At 37.0% G+C, this 21,346-nt stretch overlaps 1 protein-coding gene across 2 annotated transcripts; it reads right to left on the reverse strand.

Annotated features, from left to right (window-relative positions):
* Positions 1-1,569: 1,569 nt before the first annotated feature.
* On the reverse strand, positions 1,570-19,104 carry LOC106914771 (tropomyosin alpha-4 chain-like). Of its 2 annotated transcripts, XM_014981800.2 has the most exons (9): positions 18,968-19,104; positions 15,507-15,632; positions 6,144-6,277; positions 3,767-3,884; positions 3,595-3,665; positions 3,423-3,498; positions 2,790-2,852; positions 2,632-2,701; positions 1,570-2,160 (listed from the first exon to the last, which is right to left on the reverse strand). In XM_014981800.2, the coding sequence occupies exons 1-9, from the start codon at positions 19,079-19,081 to the stop codon at positions 2,078-2,080; spliced, it is 855 nt and encodes a 284-aa protein (XP_014837286.1). In that variant the 5' UTR covers positions 19,082-19,104; the 3' UTR covers positions 1,570-2,077. The 2 variants fall into 2 exon arrangements, with proteins under 2 accessions (XP_014837286.1, XP_014837289.1); XM_014981803.2 differs by lacking the exons at positions 15,507-15,632; positions 18,968-19,104 and adding an exon at positions 11,085-11,425.
* Between the last annotated feature and the right edge of the window lie 2,242 nt (positions 19,105-21,346).

The following is a 21,346-nucleotide window of genomic DNA, read 5'->3' on the forward strand; positions in this document are numbered from 1 at the left end:
AAATTGATCGTTTTCACAATTTGTCTTTTTTTCATGACTATTGACAGCCACATGCCACGAAGTCCTCACCATAACCAGCCCTGCTGTGGAGAGAGTTTCGTTTAAATAAGGTATCTATTGTGTTTTCATATCTTGAAATTGCCTGAAATTATAACATTTATTAATATTAAAATTTTTTGTTATTAATCGAACTATTTTTTCTGAAGTAATTCACTTATATATCTTTTTTTATATATATTTCTTAACTGAATTAATAAAAGACAGTTGTGTGAGACTCTTAAGTTTATGTTATTTAGTATTTGGAACTTAACAAAGGAAATAATTTGAATTGTGATTTCACTGTAATCTACAGGAAGGAGGATGCAGTTTCAGTTCTGATCCCCGGGAGTCAGCACATACCTCCATAGATGTTGTATCTTGTTTGTTTTTGCAGCACTTCATGCGGAGACTTGTCTTTGGAAAATATTCCTCATTTACAGTATCTTTATTACTGCATGCACTTTAAAAAAAATATATCAAAGTGATTATATTTAAATCATGGTACTCCTTGTCATGGAGAACCTATACTAAATCAGTATTTAGAAAGTCGTGAGATTCCTTTCCCTCAACAATAAGTGACATTGACTTTTGTGTAATCTGAGTATTTTAAAAAGGTCAAACTGTCAATGACATAGTGTTTTTCCCATGATAAGATCAGAGTTTGCTGATTCTATGGATATGGAAATGTTTGGGGAAACAAATTCACTGATTTCATGCAGCAAAATGAAACTAAAGCATGTTTGTGCTTGCCCCTTTTCTACTAACCCTTAAAAGTGAGTGCTGAAATTGTCTCCAGGATACCAACACTTCCAGCAACCTCCACACCCAAGCTATTAATTTATTGCACAAGGCTCTTTTGCAATCATGACAGCTCTTATCCCTATAGCATTTCACTAGGTTGGAGCAAAAGGAGAAATATATTTGACCACTCCTCTGCACATTCATCCAGACTCCTGTCGTCTCTTTTACTCTCTGCTCATTTTTATGTCGATTTTCACCAATGTTGTGGATTGTTATCCCCCTGAAAGAACCAATGACAAGCCATTTTCAGGTTTTTAGTAGTCCCAAACGATTTCTATTCAAAAACATCCTGTAGTGAGAAAATAAGGCTCTTAAACATCTCTGGAGGACTAACAATTCTGCAGCATCCTCCAACATACCTTCGAATGGGAATGTATTTTTCCAAATATGACAGCAACCCCAGTTAGCTGGAGCTAGACGATGGTTGCTATGGATACGTAGTGAGCCGAAGTCGCTGACGTAGTAGTTGGAGCTAACATTAAATCTTTGATATTTAAACCCCATGTCACAATTTCTGACTTTATATACAATGGGCACTAGTATTTCTTAGAGGGCCTCTCTAAAAACACGTAGCATAAAAGTCAATTTATATAATCACCAGAATAGCATGAGAGTTTCTCTTTCCCATTTTGAAGAGTGCCAAATATTTTTATGTCTATAACCCAGGGAAACAGAAAGTCCTGGGTTACTAGACATTGATCAACATGAAGAAGTAAAGTATGAATCAAATATGTTTCCAGTTGTATTTATTTCATATGAATTCTCATGGCTGCCAATAATATGGGGTATTTTTTCCACAGCGAATAAATGTTCTAAAATTAAAGGTTTTTTTTTCTTTTTTTAACGTTTTACAGAGTGAGATTAATCAGCAGCAATAGAAAATTGATGTAATTTTACAATTTTCTTTAACATCGGTGCCAAAAAGAGCAGAAGGCTAATCAGAAGCTGCATGGAAACTGACATCACAGGCTTTATTTGTTGTCAGATTTTGGTCTAGAACACAATTTCCAGCACCAATACTGAGATCGTTTGGTCCCAAAACCATTAATTAAAAAAGTAAAAGAAACAAAGGAACCATAAATACATAAATTGGCTACATGTGTTAAAAAGTCACAGACAAAGAGACGTGGAATGACAAAGAATGGATGGCATGTAGAAAATATTCTTTTACAAAAAAGGTGTTTTTGTTTTCCATTGCTGTTCGTTCTTCTTGGGTTTTTTATTTTTTTATTTTTTTTTACAAGCTGTTGAGCTCATGCAGTGTTTGGTCCAGAACCTGGTGCATTCCTAGGTTTTCCTCCTTTGCCTTCGACAGGTTCTCTGCAATAGAAAAGGTAGCAGCATGATCACATAAGCATCCCGGCTTTCAGGAACATAATTATGTTGTGTGGAAAACAGAAATTATGAGTAAAGAAGGGAGTAGGAGAAAAAAAAGTCTTTATTGTTTCTCAGTTTGATGCAAAGTGTGAAAGGAGCAGACGGAAAAAAGAAAAAGTGCAAAACATGAGGAAAAAACAGAAATAAAGTGGCAGCTTCACAAGGTGTTCATATCATTGAGGGCATGATCAAGCTCCTCGCTGATAGCCTTATATTTCAGTTTCTGAGTGTACAACTCGTCTGCAAGTGGGAATGGCAGAGAAGAAAGCAGGGTGAGGGGGTTCAGAGCCGAACACGGGCCGGGTTCGAGGAAAAGGAGAGAAATGAAAGAGAGCAGATTAATTATTAACTAAAGATTTACAAGAGCGCTCAATAAAGAAGGAAAGCAAAGAGTGGGAGAGAAACAAGGTGTACCTTCTAGGTCGTCTATGGTCTTTTCAAGCTTTGACACCGTCCTTTCTGCAAATTCTGCACGGGTTTCTGCCTTTTTAGAACAAAACCCAGCATAAATATTAGTCATCCCCACACAGCCTGAAAATATACAAACAGCTGAAAGAAAGATGTGAATATACCTCCTTGAGTCTGTCATTCAGGATTTTAATCTCCTCTTCGTATTTGTCTTCTTTCTCAGAGTACTGCACAGAGAAGGACGAAATTAACCAGTTAGCTGCTAAGACGTAGCTGTGTCTGTTACATCAGTATTAGTTTGCAAAAGCATTCATATCCCTTTACTTTTTCATATTTTATTGAGATTTTAAGTGATATTTGTGAAATGAAAACAGTTAGTAAATAGTTACGTTTTATTGAGTAACTTTTTGGAAAAAATCTACTTTCAGGAGTATTTTTATTGCTCATACTTTTTACTTTTACTTGTGCAGCTTTATTGTGAGTGGCTTAACTGAATGAAGAACAATACTGTTTTAACCAAAAATTCACCAGACAAAACTTCAGTTTTTTGTTAAAGTTTTATATTGAAAGAAATTAATTTGGAAAAAAGTTTTCCAAATTAATTATTTGTATGATGTATTTTTTTTTATTAAAATACCAAAATTTTCACATAAGTTTATATTTTACTCCGTCTGACGATGTAATTTTTAAATATCAAATGATATTTCAGCAATCTGCCTTTTTGAGTCTGTATATTCCTGTTGCTAAATATGCTTATTTTGTAAAAGTGCTTAGCAGCAGCATGTGTACTCTGTTACCTTGTCAGACTGAGCCTCTAGAGACTTGAGGTTGTTGGTGACGTTTTTAAGCTCTTCCTCCAAATCGCTACACTTTCTGCAGGAGCAAAGTAAAAACATTTAGGTTATTTTGTTTTATGAAAGCACTTTAGCAACTACATGTGAACATTTTATACGTTCCACTTCAGCTTACAGTTCAGCAAGTTCTGCCCTCTCTTCTGCCCTCTCCAGGTCACCCTCGAGGATCACCAGTTTGCGAGCAACCTGTTATTAAAAAGAAAGAAGACAAGAAGAAGGCAGGAGCAAAAATCAGATCTCATCTGCTTGTTAAAACTTCGGGGAACAGCTCATGTTTGAGCACGCACCTCCTCATATTTGCGGTCAGCCTCCTCTGCGATGTGTTTGGCCTCTTTGAGCTGCAGCTCCTGGATCTCCATCTTCTCCTCGTCTTTCATGGCTCTGTTCTCAATCACCTTCATGCCTCTGAAGATGAGACAGATTCAATGTGTTAAAGAGAGTCACATCCCACTGAAGTGATACTTAACACTGATTCAAATGTAAAGAAAACAACTCCCTATACAACTGAGACCAAAATTCGATACATCCCAAGCAGATTTAAATTCAAAAGTATTTTTTATTCAACCAAAGAGAAAAAAATATGTTGAAAATGTATACCTTTTACAGCAATCAGACTTTTTATGTCTGAGCCACGTTTTGCAGGTTTCCACTGTTATTCCAGCTTTTTGTGATAAACTTCATACCTAGTCTTTTGCCTAAAATTAAAAGACTACGTAAAATCTAAATCCGCCAGGGATTTGAATAATTTTGAGTTTAATTGAAAGTCAGAGTTACTTATTGTGACTGTATCAATATCTTTGTCTTGAATATAATTGATAAAGATGTCAGGGTTACTCAGCAAAAAGTTCATGGAGCTCTTACAGTTAGAATAAAAAAAATACTGATTTTGGCTGAACCTTTACTACAACAATATTTCTTCTCTGTTTTAGTTCTTAATATTCTCTCGTCATAAAGGACAAAATTGGCAAAATAAATAGCAGCCAATAACTTTGGGTTGTTTTTTATTCAAGGTCTTAGAAAGGATGTAATGTTTTGTCTTAACCTCTGATAACTAGTTTTGGTTTAAATCTAAACATGGTGCAGATATTTGGATGTTTACCTTAAAGGAGATGTTTGATTTGTAAAACAGATTTTTATGTCTTTTATTAATGCCTCTAAAGCTTTTTATTGCGTTTGATCAAGTTATAAAACCCAGAATCTTGTCGTCCGTGTTTGCTTGTGAGTTTATAGAATAAAAGGGTGTGACTGTGTGTCTGCACCTTTTATTGTTCATAAATGGGCTGGAAAAGAATGCTTCTTTTCTGCTCTTTTGCTTGGACTCAACTAGTCCAAACAAAATGAGTCAAAATTAAATGATTGTACGACAATTAATGCACACAGATGAACTTGTGATACGTTTTCTCCATATGGAATAAAAATAATTCTCATTGTCCCTCAGTCAGGGAATTAAAGTGTAAAATGCAGGTGCATGTGTATTCTCAGAAAGATTAAAATTAAAATAAAACCAAAACTGTACAGCAATGGCAAATTTACAGCACAAGAAAAACTGTACAGTTATTTAAAAACACAAACTCCGATTAAAAGAAATGAACAAATGAGGAGGGTCATTCAATAAAAACTGTGCATGTATATTTGTGCATATAAATAACCGACTATTTATAAGAAAACATGAAAGTGTGCAAATAATACCAATCATGTAAACACTTATTTAGATTGTTGGGAGAAGTTATGTTAATAAAGTATATTAGCTGCTGGGAGGAAGGATCTGGGAAAACTCTCTTTTGTGCTCTTTGGATGCAGCAGTCTGTCATTACGGGTGGATTCACGCCAGCAGCTCTGTTTAATCCACTTTAATTGGACTCTAGTGTTTTTGTCTAGAAAGTCCGGTTCCTTTTGGGAGGTGTGAATGTGCACTTAAACTCTGATGCGAACTCTAGTCTGGTAAATACAACCAAAACAAATGTGCATGTCCAGGGCTAGCGGGAGAAATGGCTTGTGATCTTTCACTAGACACAAAAGAAAAATCCTCCAACCACATTATCTGACACTACTCCATTTTTGTTTACATTTTGTGAAAAAGAAAGTTGTGCTCATGTCTTCTTCTGAGGTTTTCATGTTGGTTGTATCAGTGATTCGGGGTGCAGCGCCACCACAGGTGAGGAGGGGAACAGGATTTTCAATTACTTTGGTTTGTTTATCACATTGCAGTGTGAAAGTGAACTGCACCATCTAAAAATGTAAAAAATTTTGACATTTTGTTTCTCAATCGAACCGAGTCTACTGGGCTATCAGTTGTGAAAACACCCTTTAGGAGCTCTCCAGTTTACCAACAGTTACATGGATGTGGTGGGACTCGTTGTGTGTCAGTGATGTTATTTTAGCCAGAGTTTGTCTCTCACCACCTGCATCCCAGAACAGAGCTGCCCTTCCTGGTGAGCTTACACACATCCTCTCAGCTTATCCGCAGTCAAACATTACTGAAGGTCTGCTCCCAAAATGGGTTTGAGTTTGACATTAATTAAGTTTGATTAACTTTAATATTGAGAAATATTGTGAAAGCCACATTTTATTTTCATACTTTTATTTCTTTTCACATTTTGCTCTCTCACAACCTTCCTGCTAATGAAGACTTCTAAATAGTCCGAGATGTGAGTCGGTTGTCACCTTTCACTCTCGTCCGCAGCCTTCTCGGCCTCCTCCAGCTTCAGCAGGGCCGTGGACAGCCTCTCCTGAGCTCGGTCCAGCTCCTCCTCCACCAGCTGGATGCGTCGGTTCAGAGAGGCCACTTCACCCTCGGCCTGCAGCCACACAGAGACAGATTGACAGAGAAAACTTAATGGTTTGAGGTCAGACAGGAAACACGGTGCTGACAAACTGGAAGGATGTCTGGGATCAACATCCAGTGCAGGGTATTTACGATGCAGCTGCAATGACATGATAAACGCATTGATGGATTTGGTAATTGTTAGGGTCTTGTTAAAATGATCTATGCTTTTTGCAACAAAACATATTTTGGATGGATTGAAGGAGCTAAACAGGCCATGAAAAACATAAAATTGAAAAACCTGTTCCTTCAAGGCTGCAAATTTTAAGTATAAGAACAAAATGATGTATAGCACAAGAGGTTTGTACTTTTTCATCAAAATATTCTACTTTAGAACTTCATAACTTCTGAATCCCATTAGATTTGTCAAATTGTTTTCCACTGAACTTTAGGGCTTTGATTTTCATTCAGAAGCACATTTTGGTGTTTTGCAATAAACTCGTGGCTGTTTTGACTTAAGCGATCAAACTTCACACTCCAGAGTCTAAACCTGAAGACATCCACAAGTCGATATTGAGTCATTCTCTCAGAGTCGATTCGCGATAGCAGGAATTTGGTCACAAATGGCCAACATCCACATGTAAAAAGCTCGGGCTGGGTTTTAGAATATGTACAGAAATGTTACAGTTTATCTAAATTTCCCTCTAATGCCACATTTTGTACTGGGAAAGTGACACTCAGCTTTATTTGTGCTGATTAGATTTCCGGCATGAAGACGTCTCCATTCCAGCAAATACAAGCCTGACTGTGGTCTGTCTTGACTTGCATCGAGGTGTGAGAGGCCTCAACTCCTCTGCTTTAAGATTACATCACATGCATTCAGCAGAAATCCAAAATGAGGAACAAACTAGGACATGATTAGGCTGGCTACCAGTATCAAAGCATACCAAGGTTTTAAAAGTTACAGTTTCAAAACTGTTTTCGTCATATTGTTCCTGTCAGTGACGGTCTTGTGGTCATTGTGGCTCTCTGCCCAGGGTGCCATGATGGTAGAGAGGTTTTCTTTTGCCTAACTGTGTCTAGTAAAGGGTGTGGAGGAGTTTGATCATCCCTAGTTTAAAATAAAAAATAGCAACAGATATAATTGCGTCATCTATGCTGGTTGATCTACGTTTTCCTTCTCTTACAAGATGCATATGAACCAGACAAGCTATGACATTATGGTATTTTTAACTAATGGTTATTGTACCTTGACAATCTCATGATGTCTCTTAACGGTCCAAGTTAGTTGCTCTATTTTTTTTTATAATGAATTATCTCCATTCTGTTTTCTTAAGAGCAATCGGTTTCACCTTTAGCAGCTGTAACAAGCTGCTGAACAGACACTTTAAAAAAGAAGTGCTGACGCTGGCAAACGGAGAGACAATTTAACCCTAACAAATCTGAAATGCTTCAGCTGGTTCTGCTGCTTCTTTACAGGCTGTTTCCTGTCCGCCTGATATCCCAGATAACCGTGTCTGTTCTCTCTTTCCTGTGCAAAGGCTAAAGAGGAGGAGGAAGGATTATAAGCTCGTCATTTCCAGGGAGGCTTTGTGTCAAATGGTGTTTAGTCAAAAAAAAAAGACTCAAAGGAAACGAGGGGAACAAAAGACTTGTTAGATGTCTAACAAAGCTGGAGTAAAACTTTTGCCTGATGTCTTTAACCACTGATTCGTTGTCTTTATGTATCACATCACTAAATACAACATTTTTCATATACTATGAAGAAATTTTACAACAGTGCTACTTGAGATTGGACGTTTCCCCATGCATCATAAAAGACAGAATACAAACTAAACACTTTTTGTTAATTATATTGCAGGATCAAAGAAAAAAATGTCCAATCTCCAGGAGAAAGATGGTTGTTTCTTCCCAATCCAACTTCAAAATCCAACATGGCTGCTGTACTAAACAATGCTCCACAATTTGTAGCGTTTGAACATGTTAAATTGTATTACAAAGTTACGATGGTGCGTTCGCTTTGGATTATAAAGTTGGACTTTCTAGATCTGTATCATAATTTTAATCGAAAGTTGGATTTCTAAATGGGAATGCCTCGTTTCAGCTGAGCAATAAGGCTCTATTTTATGGTCCGGCGTTGTCAGGATAAAGCCTAACGCACTAGTATCCATCCCCCAATCAATGGACTGTAACACCATCAGCTCCACCTAACTGAACCCCACTTTGTCCGATGGATGTACAATTGTTTGGACCACTTTTCTAATGGAAACAGACAAAATGGCGTACCAAACCACACCAACCCGTGCCATGCTGCTCAGCAGAACCCTGGCATTAGCTTTCTCCATGTTTAGCATCAAATATGGCTGCGATTCACTTTAAACATAGATAAAGTTGCAGTTAATTGCATGTCTAGCATACTTCTTTTTTACACAGTTGCATGTAAAATCCCTGTTTGTCCTTTAGTGTAACATATTGAAGGAAATACACACGTTGCTGTACTTGTGTTGCTAGTAGCAGTGTTGTGTTTTCCTAATGCATTAAAGTCAGGTTTTCTGAGCTCTTAAGTGTTTTTTGGTGCAACAAGAACAATCCCTTAAGTTGAAATTCCAACTTGAAAAGTCACAAGTGTCCAAGCAAACCTGACTTCCGCAACTAAAATAGCTACTGAGCTTAAAGGAAGTAATGAAAGTTGTTAGTATAAACTATTTATGTTTCATTATTCTTATTGTTAAGCTTATGGCACACTGTATTAGTGAAAACATTCTCATAATTTAAGGATATACACAATCAATGCCTTGCTTCACAAAAGCTACTAATCACTGCAATAATTTGCTATTCTGACTGGTTTTACCAACTTGCAACTGGATTGTGCTAGACTGGTGGTGAAGTCATTCCCAGCTGTCACTGAAGGAACAACTCAAACATGCCATTAATCTGGTCACTGAGAACAAAATAAATCCTACTCGTAACCAGAACATGGTTAAATTTATGTTATTCCACCATCCAGTTACTTCAGAGATGAATTAACGCAGACTGGAGCAGTCTCAGTTCACTGTGGACTGCTCCAGTTCCTTCTTATGGAAATATTCTCCTCTGCGTTTTCAATTTGAGTGATATTTGCTTAAAGCAATGATGAATATACTTGAACTACTATGAAACTTTAGGGATGGAATGAGATTTTTCTACATTAAAATGCTAAACTATTATTACAGAACCTGGTTATGAAGATAAGTGGTTTAGACTTGACACCTTTTATGTTTAAGACTTAGTTATTAAAGGATGTAGTTTTTGAGCTGCTGCCCTGTTGTTTTAACACAGCTGACTTTTAGAAGACATTCTTGAGTTTAGTTTGTTACCGCGAAAAAATATTTTGTATAGCGTTGGATTGCAGTCGAGTATTTAAATGAATGTTGTAGGTAAATTGTCATAAAATGCTCAAATCTAACATCTAATTGAAGCTGATTGAGCATAATCTGATTAAATGAGTTGCAGTTTGGTTACAAAGAGGGCAGAAATGGACACATGGTTGATACAAAACGCCCCACAGTTGGTCAGTGGACCGGCCCAGTTTTACTGAGAAGTTGCGCATGAACAAAAAAAAAAAAAAAAAAACGAACCGATACAGTTACGAAAAGGCGGAAATGACCAGTATCTCTTTACTGGTTTTAAATTGTTGTTTGGTTTGTGTCAAGATACTTTGTGTGTTTTGTAAGCTTTGTGAGATTGCTACAACAGGCTAACTGTTAGCTGCTAAAAGGCTAGTTAGCATCTGCGACTTCCTGTGGATACTAAACTGCAGGGTAATTTCAAAGACTATTTAATCATCTCTAAAATCTGAAAAATAATTACAAGATGGCCAGATACTCTTTAAAACACGGTTTTTGATTTTCAAAGCCTTTTCTTTATTAGCTAAAATGACAAAAGGAGGGCTTTCAGCATTTCTCAAAATACAGCTAAAAAGTCATCACATTCCTTAAAAACCCAATATTAGACAATTATCACAAAAGCTGGATGTATAGTCACACCCCATTAGCTCTACAATTATAGCTAATTTGTTTCATGCTAATGCTGTAAATGGCTGAAAACTAAAATTTCCTCAGTAAAAGCAGCACAACACAATAAATATGCTAGTCAATGGGCCAGAGATCTGAATTAGCCAATTTTCCTTTTATCTCAGCAGGTCACATTGTGGATTATTTTTTCCTAAATTACATTAATGAAGACTAAGAATACTGTAAATGCATCTTTACAGTATTCTGTAAATATATATCTAAGAACATGTACTTTGATGCACTGTTCTGAGTCTATTAATAAGTCAGGTAAGGGTTAGGATATGATACATAAATGAAATGTTGTGATTTATTTACAGTTTCAAACCTACTGTCTTTATCAGACAACCCGCAGCATATTTTCTTCATTACAGTCCTTAAAATTAAAGTTGGTCAAAATTGAAATCAGGCAGACCTCCAGGACAATTAAAAATCGGTATCGGCCTGAAAACGCCGATCGGTGCATCTCTGGTTATAAGCCACACCGGGGAAGCGTTTCAGCGTGTTTCCGTGGATATGGGGCGGGTGGAAAGTTAGGTAACACAGCCCTACAAAGAAAGTTTCTGCAAAGAAAGTCCCCGACTAACGACTATAATCTGAATTCAATCACTGCAAAACAGCGTGAAAAGGAAACAAATGTACATCTGGACAGCTTTTTTAGGATACTTTATGCGTTTTGAGTATCATTGCCGCGTATGTCTGCCGGAGTATAATTCGTAAAAAAAATATTACTTTAAGTTTAAATAACAAGACAATACGGCTTAATCAGGTGAAAATGATAAATGATCTCACTTTTTCGCGCAGTTCCCGTTCTGTATCCAACTCCCTTTGTACTGCGAGTGCGCGATCTTCTGCCTCATCAACTTGCTGCTGCAGAGCCTGGATTTTCTTCTTTACCATCTCCATGATTGCGATTATTTGCTGTTATCTCAAACTCCAAAAAGAACTTTTTAAAAAGAGGGGCTAAAAGAGAGATGGCAAAGCGAAGTTTTCAGCTTTTTTCTCGGGCAGGAAGTCGGGGACGATGGGATGGGTGAGAAAAAAAATGGGCCGGGAGTTTTCAGGAAATTTATGACGAGATCCTCCAATCCCGGTGAAGAAGCCTGTCTGGGATGACATCAGAGCTTCAGGAGGGGAAGGGACGGAGCTTTTTCCTCACCAAAAGAAAAAAAAGGAGTGGAAGTTTGGCTTTTCTATTATGGACTTATAAGGCAAACAAGGTGCATTTTCCTGCTCAGATCACAGGAAGAGTGAGATAAGAACAAGCAGGCCTGGTTTAAGGTGTGGTTGAATGTGGTTGCCTCATAGTGAAACTGGCTGAAGTGAAAAAGCGAGAACAATACCTGAGGACTTTATTGAAATCAAAACATTTTCCGAAAGAAAGTGGAGGAGGGAGGGTCGAGAGAGGGGTGGGGCTGCGATAATCCCATTCAACAGGGGTTGTTGACCTGTGCCTTGGAATGTAAATTGATTTGTTTGCAGACATGACCCGCAGCCATGTTGGGGGCGGCAAGACATTCCTTCAGCGACCTCTTCAGCGTCCTTCTGCTATGGAGGACCCGAACTTCCCAAATCAACAATGACTACAGGCCTTATAAAATGCTGAAATATGCCAAGATATAACAATATAGAAAACGAAGACCACAGGGGAGAAGAAAAAACAAGAATTCTGACTTTAACCTCAGAATTCTGGGAAAAAATTTGAATTCAGATAAACATCAGAATTCTGACTTTTTTTCAGTGGCCCTAATCCTCTTCCGTAGAAAACACAATATTCAGGGAACTAATAAAAAGTAGAGTTTTGTTATTACTTTTTACTTTTAATATTAATTTAATTTCAATTAATCATCTTTTTTACTGCAATGCACAGAAAAAGCATTTGCCACATCAGTTCTTTTGTCTGTTTGCTTTTTTATCACCCAAATGTTTCAAATCAACAAAAAAGTCAAAAATATCCCAAGTAAATATAAACCAGAACAGTTTTCATTAAATCCAAACCAACTTGGCCTGATGTGAAAAAAAAATTCACTTATTAGCTCATGAATTGAATATGATTAACAAACTTTCACTAGCCACTCAGAAACAGAACCTGCCTGACAACATGAAGTTGACTAAACTATCTCAAAGTTCAACACATCATCCACTGATTCATATAAATGTCCCTACAGACAGAAACAAAGTCAGTTGGGGCAGCATATGGCTTAAATGTACATCATGTTCAACCTCTGTGTGAAGGCTGTTGGTCCTCTATACAGTCATCTGTCTCCTTATTTCCTATCTAAAATTCAAACCTTTAAAAAAAGCCAAATTAAACACATCTATCAGTATAGAAATAGTTACTGAGCCATTTATAAAGCTTTGGGACTCCATGGAACAGTCATGAACGTTTCCAGGATTGAACAGCCTTTCAAAATTATTACTCTAAGAGAGCACAGAGAAATAACCCAGAGCCCTTCAGGCCTCCCTTCCCTCAGTTAAGATCATAATTCAACAATAAGAAAGAAAACTGGAATCCATAGAAGAGCGCTAATGTGAAAAACACTGAATAGCTTAGTTGGAGAGTAACTACACTAACTTGGGAACAATGTACTTCTAGGGGTATTTTAACTATGTTGCACTTTTTACTTTTACTTGAGTAACTATGAAGTATTGCTATTCTTACTTGAGGGAAATTTCTGGATACTCAATGTGTAACTTCACTGAATGAAGAACAAACTGCAGTTCACCAGACAAACACCTGCAGTTTTATTGTCATATGTTTTATAATGAAAAAAGTATTCATTTTTGCCCGATTTTGTAATTATGTTATTTATATTAATTATTTTCATCTTGATCTTTAAAATACTAAAATCTATAAAAACTAAGTCAACGTTATTGATATTTTTAGAGTGACTTAGTTGCAGTCTGTGATTCAATCTGCTTGAGATTCTGCAGCATGACCTTAAACGGGCCGTTAAAGCTTGTGTGTCTGAATTAAAACTATTCTGCATAAACGCGTGGGCCAAAATTCCTCCACAGTGATGTAAAACACTGACTGCCAGATACTGCAACTCCTGCCTGCAGCAGCTGCTGCCAGTAGTGACACAACCAGTTAATAGATTTTGTTGGCAACTATTTGTTCACATTGCGCCAGATGGACTTGGACGTTTTTTTTTTCCTTTTTTTTACTTGAAGAAAGGAAATAAATATTTCACATCTATTTATAGTAGGTATTCTTGCTATATTTGTCCATTATTAAATGTTCGTTTGATCATCTAGAAACCTAAGTGCCACATTTACTTTTTTCATATTTTTTTTTTTTACAATTTTTGCCTTCATTCCTAATGATTAAAATGTTTATTTTAGTTTCCTCTTCGATTGGGGAAATTACTGAAGGTTTGCTTGTAATTATTGGGAAGTTAACCAAAACAAAAGGTTGTCACTGTACCATATTAATTTTAGCTGTAGTTTAATTTTTATTTTCTCTTTTGTTTCTTTTTTTCTCATAATTTCTCGCTTGATTTTAAGAACATTGTTAATTTTAATCTTCATTTTGCCCTTTTCTGTTCATTCATTGCCCCTTAATTAAAGAATGTAACCATTTATAGCTGAACTCCAGTTCTATTAAAAACAGCAGTAAATTATAACATTTATAGAATAAAAAGTGTTGCACATATGCTTGAGTTATAACGTTTCTCCCTATATGTTTCTACTTTTTATTATTGAATTTTCTTGGCTTTTTTCTTATTAGTATGATATAAAATGACTCAGTCATAAAATCACTTGCTGTTTTTGTGTTTTTATGATGTAAAACACTTTGAAATGCCTTGTTGCTGAAATGTGCTATGCAAATAAAATTTATTTTGATTTGATTTTGATTTTATTTAATAAAATAAATAAATATCCTCAGAGGAAAGGTTAGGAATTCCCCGTTGACTGTGTTGTGACCTATTAGATGTTGTGACCATAAATTCATTTGAAGAGGCTGATAGTAGTTATGTACTGAGAAACAGCTGCTGAGTGCTGGCAAATACATTTTAATGATCAAATAGAATCATCTGGTCTTTTTATAGAAAAATGTCATGTTTTGGTGTAATCTGTTGGCATAGCAGCTGTGTTTTTAGCTTTTCACTGAGTTTTGATGCAGTGAAAAACAAAGCTCACTTTCCCTTTCATGCTTCAGATCCCAGTAAAACTGTTAACAGAATGCATCTGATGCCATCTGCCTGATCTTGATTATTTCTGACCTTTGAGACCTTATCTCACTTCCCTTTGAGAGTTAGAAGCTGCTGTTATTCTTCAGTTTCCAGGTTGGAAACATTAGGCTATAACTAGAAATATCCCAACAATATTATGATTAAATGTGTGGATTTCGGACCTTGTGCAGTCTTAGAAAATACATCCAAGTTGATGGGGGCTTATTGTGTTTGTCCTCATATTTATTCTTCTGCAAATCAAACATTAGGTAAGACTAAAGCTGGTTCGCCTACAGTTTTTTTTTTTTAACTCTTCTGTTTTTCTTGATTGGATTGCAATTTCTTATAAAACCTGTGATGTTACATGAATAGAAGAGAAAAACACTGCTGATCCTTAAAATCTGGCCTCCATTAAGCGGTGTGTAAGGCTGGACCCAGCTTTAAATCCCGCCCCTAAAAGGCCAAAGCATTGATTTCATTAGACGCTGCAGTATGGGGTTCTCTGTTTGCTTAAGCCGCATTCCTGACATTCCTGCTCGGCTACAGGCCGGCCAAGTTTTGTCTGTGCTTGAGAAACAGCTCATTTAGCAGCCTCGACGAGCTACGTGTAACTTCTCAGAAATGTCTGCGTTCGAAGATTCATGTTTGCCATTTGATGATTACTCAACATATGAGATTAAAGTGTCACAAAATAGAGTTTTAGATCGTAGTGGTGATGTTTTTTGGCAATAATTTACCATAATTCTTTTTCTTTCTTTCTTTCTTGACCTCATTAGTTTTGTAACTGAATGTCATTAGTTTAAACGTATTATTATTTGCTTTGTCACTTTAACAAAATAACCTTACTGGGTTTTCAGAAAGACGAGAACTTCAGTCTCTTGTGCTCCTTTGTTTTGAAGCAATCGATGGCTGCTGTTTAGTTAAGTCCATCTGTGAGAGTGGATATCGATACTGTACAGGGAGGAAACTCAGAGGCTGCGGTGGTAGTGTTGTGTGATTAATGTGTTTCAGATGGCGAGCGGCGCTGTGGTTGACTCACATCTGCAGCCTTCTTCTCAGACAGTTCCAGCTTCTCCTGAGCGTCCTTCAGCGCCTCGGAGAACTTGTCCAGCTCGTCCTCTGTTCCTTTCAGCTTCTTCTGCAGGGTGAGCAGCTCGTCCTCCAGCTGAGGTACAAGAAATGTTTTATAAAGTTGCTGAGCAAACTAGACTGAAAAAAATGTGGCACAACCACAACAGTTTTTATTTTTTATTTTTTGGGTGTTTTTTGATTATGTACTGATAGTAATCATGTATTACAACAACACACATTTGTTTATTTTATTGAGATTTCATGTGATAGAATGAACCAACAAAAAGTAGCACATAAGTGAAAGAATAGACCGAAAACTATTGTGACTTATGTGATTTAAATCTGAAAAGTGTGGCTTGCTTTTTTTCACATTTACTCTGATTACTGAATGAAATCATGTGCAGCCAATTGAAAAGTTGAGGACATAGAAGCTGTAGATGGATGGAAATAGAGGTGGGAGACACAGACTTAAAATTTTGACACTGTATTATTAATCATTAAAGTGAAGATAAAAACTATTACTTCTTTTTTAGGTAAACATATAGCTGTAACTGAATGGCACAGCACAAATACTGCTCTTGAAAAACATTTCCATCTGAAATAAGATTCTTCAGGACTCCACTTATTTAGAGATGGGTGATTTATATCACTAAGTTTTAATCATATTTTCACTTTTCCTGACATTTATTGATGCTTTCATGGAACAGTGAAGAAAACAGTATGAATATATAATGCTGTTTTTATATAACATCATTAATTTAAATGTTTCAAGACAACAATAAATAAAAATTCTTATTATGATAAGAAGTTTTTAAACCATAAATGATAAAAGATAAACAAGATGATTTGATAAAAAACAACCCGAAGATGGAAATGCAGGGAGAAATCCCTGAACATTTACCTGCCAGCAGAGTAATGACCCTAAACATGCTTCCAGAGCTACACTAACTGTGTTTCCATCTAAGTTTTTTATGCGCATTTTGAAGTTATCACATTAGAAAAGGATGAAACAGCTAAATATGAAACAGCTTATTAAATAAGAAGGTTTTGGCTTTTCTGAAAAAGGGCAAATGCACTAAAAGTGGCAATGGAAACATGTTTGAATAATAAGTTAACCTCAATTAAATTAAATTTCAAGCATAATTACACGTGCCCAATAAAAACACATTCCTGAAAACCTCTCTCTGTTTTTCTGAAACGTGTGGCTCATCTCCAACCTCTACTTCCTGTTTATTACAGCCATCCATAAAGTCAATATCTGACTAAATTACGCTTTGCCTGGTTTGCTCAAAACCAGAAGATGGAAACATGTCTAATTCATTCTTTTAAAATATATTTTTTAAACATTTTAAAAGTTTGGTTAAGGATAGATTGAAGCATATTCAGGAATAAATGACCAAGTTAATCTAAATCCAACTGGGAATCTGCTGCAAATCTTGAAAAGTGCTTTTTAATGAGACCATACAACTTTTTTTTTTGTTTTTTTGACAAAAACAACATGAAACAACATTTTAGTGGTTGCACTTTATCTGGGGAAATCTGACTGTTGGGAGGTGAATACAAATGTATGCCTCACTTTTTAGATTTTTATTTGCAAAACAATTTTGAAAACTAATAATCAATCTACTTCAGATTTAGATTCAGTTTTTTCACATAAAATCCTGGGAAAACACACTGAAGTGATCAAAGGTGAAAACTTTTTTGAGTCACGCGATGAACTTTTGTTGTAATTTTTATACTTGATGCTTACAGCAGAATCCTCTGAATAAACCTCCAGTTGGATCTGAACCAGCCCATCGTTAGGATGCATCCCCTAATAAAACAAACAAAGAATGCCTGCAGACTTTCATGTGGCATCCTCATCCAGCTGCAGTTCATATATTGCATGAGTAAAAGTCAAAGCGATTCCGCTGCTGCTGCTGATGATTTACCATGCTGTCAACAGTTCTTCATCGTGTCTCTGGATTATAAGCAGAAACTGGGTCATTTCCATTGAAGACACCCAGAGACCCTGAAATTTTCCAAATTCCTGTGTAATTTGGGTGACCCGCTCCTCTAATTACCGCCGGAGACGGAGCCTGATCCTCTGTGTGGTGGATGTTGACAGTGCATGTTGGACTCTGTATATTTTCAGAGCTCTCCGTCAGTCAGACGGCACCCTGGTGTTCGACTTGTCCTGCCAAGAATAGCAAAGAAAGTGTCTCTTTGCTCCACTCGCATCCCGGCTATGCTAAACAAACCCAAGAGTTCTGTATGATCTTCTTGGATTTCATGCTGACTGCTCACTAATGTCTAAGACATGATGAGGGTCCATATGTGCAGTGTCAGTGATAACTGTCACGCCTGGAGCTCGCTGAGAGGGTATGAAGAGGGGAAGTAGCCTCCAGAGGGATGGAGGGATTCTTTCCACTTGCTTTAATGCTTTGCAAACCTCTTCTCTGCAGCATTCCTCCCCTTGAACCACAGAGACAACACCGTCTCCAACTGTGCAATAATTGCCTCTATTTAGAAACCTCAAATGCCCCATTACATGTCCAGATTCTGCTTTGTTTATGTCAAGCGGGATAAGAGCGCTGTCATTAGGTTAGAGGCTTAGAAACGTCGAGTTCTACGAGGCTCTTGTGCTGCAGCACCAAATAAGGATATTTGGGATCTGCGATGTTTTCTCTTCTGACCTCGGTTCAGAAAAGTGTGCCGAAGTGAAGTTTGGTGAAAAAGGAGAACGCACTCACTGCTGAAGAGGGTAGCTTCCAGCAGCACATATTGGATTCAAGATGGATTCCCATTTGCATTTGCACATTCAACGTGCCAAAAGGAGATCAGTATCAGCTACTCGCTATGGAAACCACCCTGTTATTATAATTATTATTTACTTTCAGATCTTTATAGTATCTCTCTCAAACTTTGTTGTTTCATAACCCAAATAAAATAATAGTCATATTTAGATTTTTAAATTAAGCTTTAGTTTGTCAGTGGAACTTAAAATTCAAATAAATCAACTATTTTTTAAAAATCTTTGTTTATCTGTTTTATCAGTGCAAAAACATTTAATCTTACTAAGTAGAGTGCTAAGATCTTAGTAAATTTTAAAACGAACTTATAAATAACATTTCAGGAGTTTGTCTGAAGTAAATAATTCCTTAATATTAATAAAGAATGAGCTGGTGGCAGATTATTTCATCTATGACAAGGGAAAAATGTCTTTTTATATGTGACTTAAAACCACACCTCCTTGATTTCAACAGGTTCAAAATACCATAAATTTGTACAAAAACCCACGATTATTAAATATTTTTCCAGTTTTTCATTATCTAAAATATTGAAAACCCTCTGTTTCCATGCTGGGTTTTTATTATTTAGAGATTTAGTGAGACAAAATGAAGTAATCTTGGCATTTTGGCTCATTAATAAAGGAGATGACCACCTCACCTGCTTGGATTTATCTTCCGCCTCCTTCTTGTCGGACTCGGCCTGCTCTGCCCTGTCGATGGCGTTCTCCTTGTCCAGCTTCAGCATCTGCATCTTCTTCTTGATGGCCTCCATGTTGGCTGTCGGCTCTCTGTGTCCTGCAGGGCTCAGAAAAAAGGGAAACTTATTACTGTTTTCTCCTCCAGAGGAAGATGCCTCACAGGAATCAGTGCAAGGTTGACGGCAGAGAGCGGCTTGCAGATGGAGAGGAGAGAGACGGGAGGGATGCAAAGTGAGAGTCGGTGGAGCTTTAAACTTGACTGGAGGTTTGGAGGCAGCCCCAGTCCCCAGTGACGGCCCTTTCCCACCCGTTCACCCCTTCTGCCACTCCCCGACTTGACTCCTGCAGAATTTACTGTGCACCCGCCACCTCCGCTCACTCCCTAATCTAAACTTTACCTCTCGAGGAGTCTTTGGAGGAAAAAAAAAGTCGAAGTAAATGCTCGGTTAATGCCCTTGTTTGGAGAGGAGCAACAGATAAGAAATGAGCTAATGCGCATCAAGAAAGTTATTCACATTGGTACTGAACTGCTTTCTTTCCTCTCTCCCTTTCTCTTTAGAGCATCTATACGCCTGTGCTCCAACTCAGGAATGTTCAAATTGATGTTAATACCAGAGTTGGTTAGAAAACGACATAGTTTTCATTCTACTGTTGAATGAAAAAGAGCTGGATGGAAAAATGAGGCAGCCAAAGAAAGTCTGGGGGCGAATGCAGTCTGAATGTGATCCACAGCAGACACATACAGCCGGGCTGCAGAGACACAAACCATCGATTCTCTGCAATTAGGATCCTGCTAATTACCAGCAGGATGACAGGCTTTTATTTAGATTTATGTTCTGTGATTTCAAATGCAGAAAACATGGAAAGTTTAGCATGCTTTAAACTAAACTCATGGTCTTTTTATGCAGATTAATGTCAGACCACAAGAGAAACTGGAAAGAAAAACAAAAGTAAAAACTACAGCATCTTACAAAGTAATCACACCTCTTGAGCTGTGTTTTTTATATGACACATTACAAACACAAACTTCCACTTATTGGGACTCAGAGGCGGTCCTAACCTGCTTGGGAGCCTGTCTGCTCTGCCTGAATATGAAAATTACAAGGAAACAAAACCAAGGAATAATTTCAAATCACATTTGACTCTGACATCTCTCATCAGCCTGGCCCTTTTTATTCCTCAAGAGGAGTCGGTCTTGACTCTGGATTGATGCAGGAGATGCTGTTCAAAATAAGCTGCTTTAGCATCTAAATCAGGGTTTGCCTTTCATGCAAAACCCACCTTTCAATTTTTAAATAGTTAATGAAACCCCATTTAAATAAATATTTTAACTATTCGTTTAGTTCTGACTCAGTGATGATAAGCCTCACCACAAACCTGGAAGAATAAGCTGGTATAGGCAGCAGGAGGATGGTTCATTTAGGAATTATACTGGGATTCTTTTAGATCACATCTGTCAAACTCAAGGTCTGGGGGCCAAATGTGACCCGCCATAGCTTTTTATGTGGCCCCCTAGACTCCGAATTACAACAATAAGTTCTTCCAGTTTTTCACAAATCTGCAAAATTCACACAAAATCAAATCAACAAATCTCCACATTTTTTTTTTATTTTACTGAAAATTTTCTCAAAAATTTGCCTGCTGCCTTCAGCCTCAACTTGATGTCAAGCTGTAGCTCATAATTGATATGGCGAATAATAAAACGTCACATGTAACATCATTCATTAGCACAAACATTGTAAAAATTCCTGACAAACATTTCTAAATTGGCACCACAAAATGTGCAATTTTGATTGCAAAAAAAACACTAAAGCAATAACAAAATCCTGAAGGAACGAAGGAACAGCTATTTATTTATATTTTAACAATTTAATTGGTTTTATTAATGTATTGTGGCGCAACCGGCCCTTTAAGAACATTCAGATTTTTTTATATGGCCCAAAATGAAATTGAGTTTGACACCGCTGTTTTAGACCTTCATAGCATCAAATAAAAGATTATATAAAATGTTTTATTGGCAAAAGAAAGAAACTGTTTTCACTTTTTCTGATAGTTGATGTGATCACTCTCATGCGATGAATTTGATGGCCTTTAAAAGTTCAAACACACGTTCCAGCATCTTGGTTTTCCGAATACATCAGAAAACGACATGCACTGCAGCAAATACTTTATTCAGTCTTTTATTTACACTAATACATAAAGCCTCTTGCAGAGTAACCGGAAGGGAAGAGCACAGAGAGAGAAACAAATAGAGACAGTGTGAATCAGAAGAGGAGTGAGAGAAATCAGAACCCTCCCACAGGAAATCATCGCTGAGCCCCTCTTCTCCTTCTATGGTA

This window comes from Poecilia mexicana, unplaced genomic scaffold (genome assembly GCF_051168715.1).
Source record: "Poecilia mexicana isolate PSO_F unplaced genomic scaffold, ASM5116871v1 scaffold_17, whole genome shotgun sequence".
Taxonomy (NCBI): domain Eukaryota; kingdom Metazoa; phylum Chordata; class Actinopteri; order Cyprinodontiformes; family Poeciliidae; genus Poecilia; species Poecilia mexicana.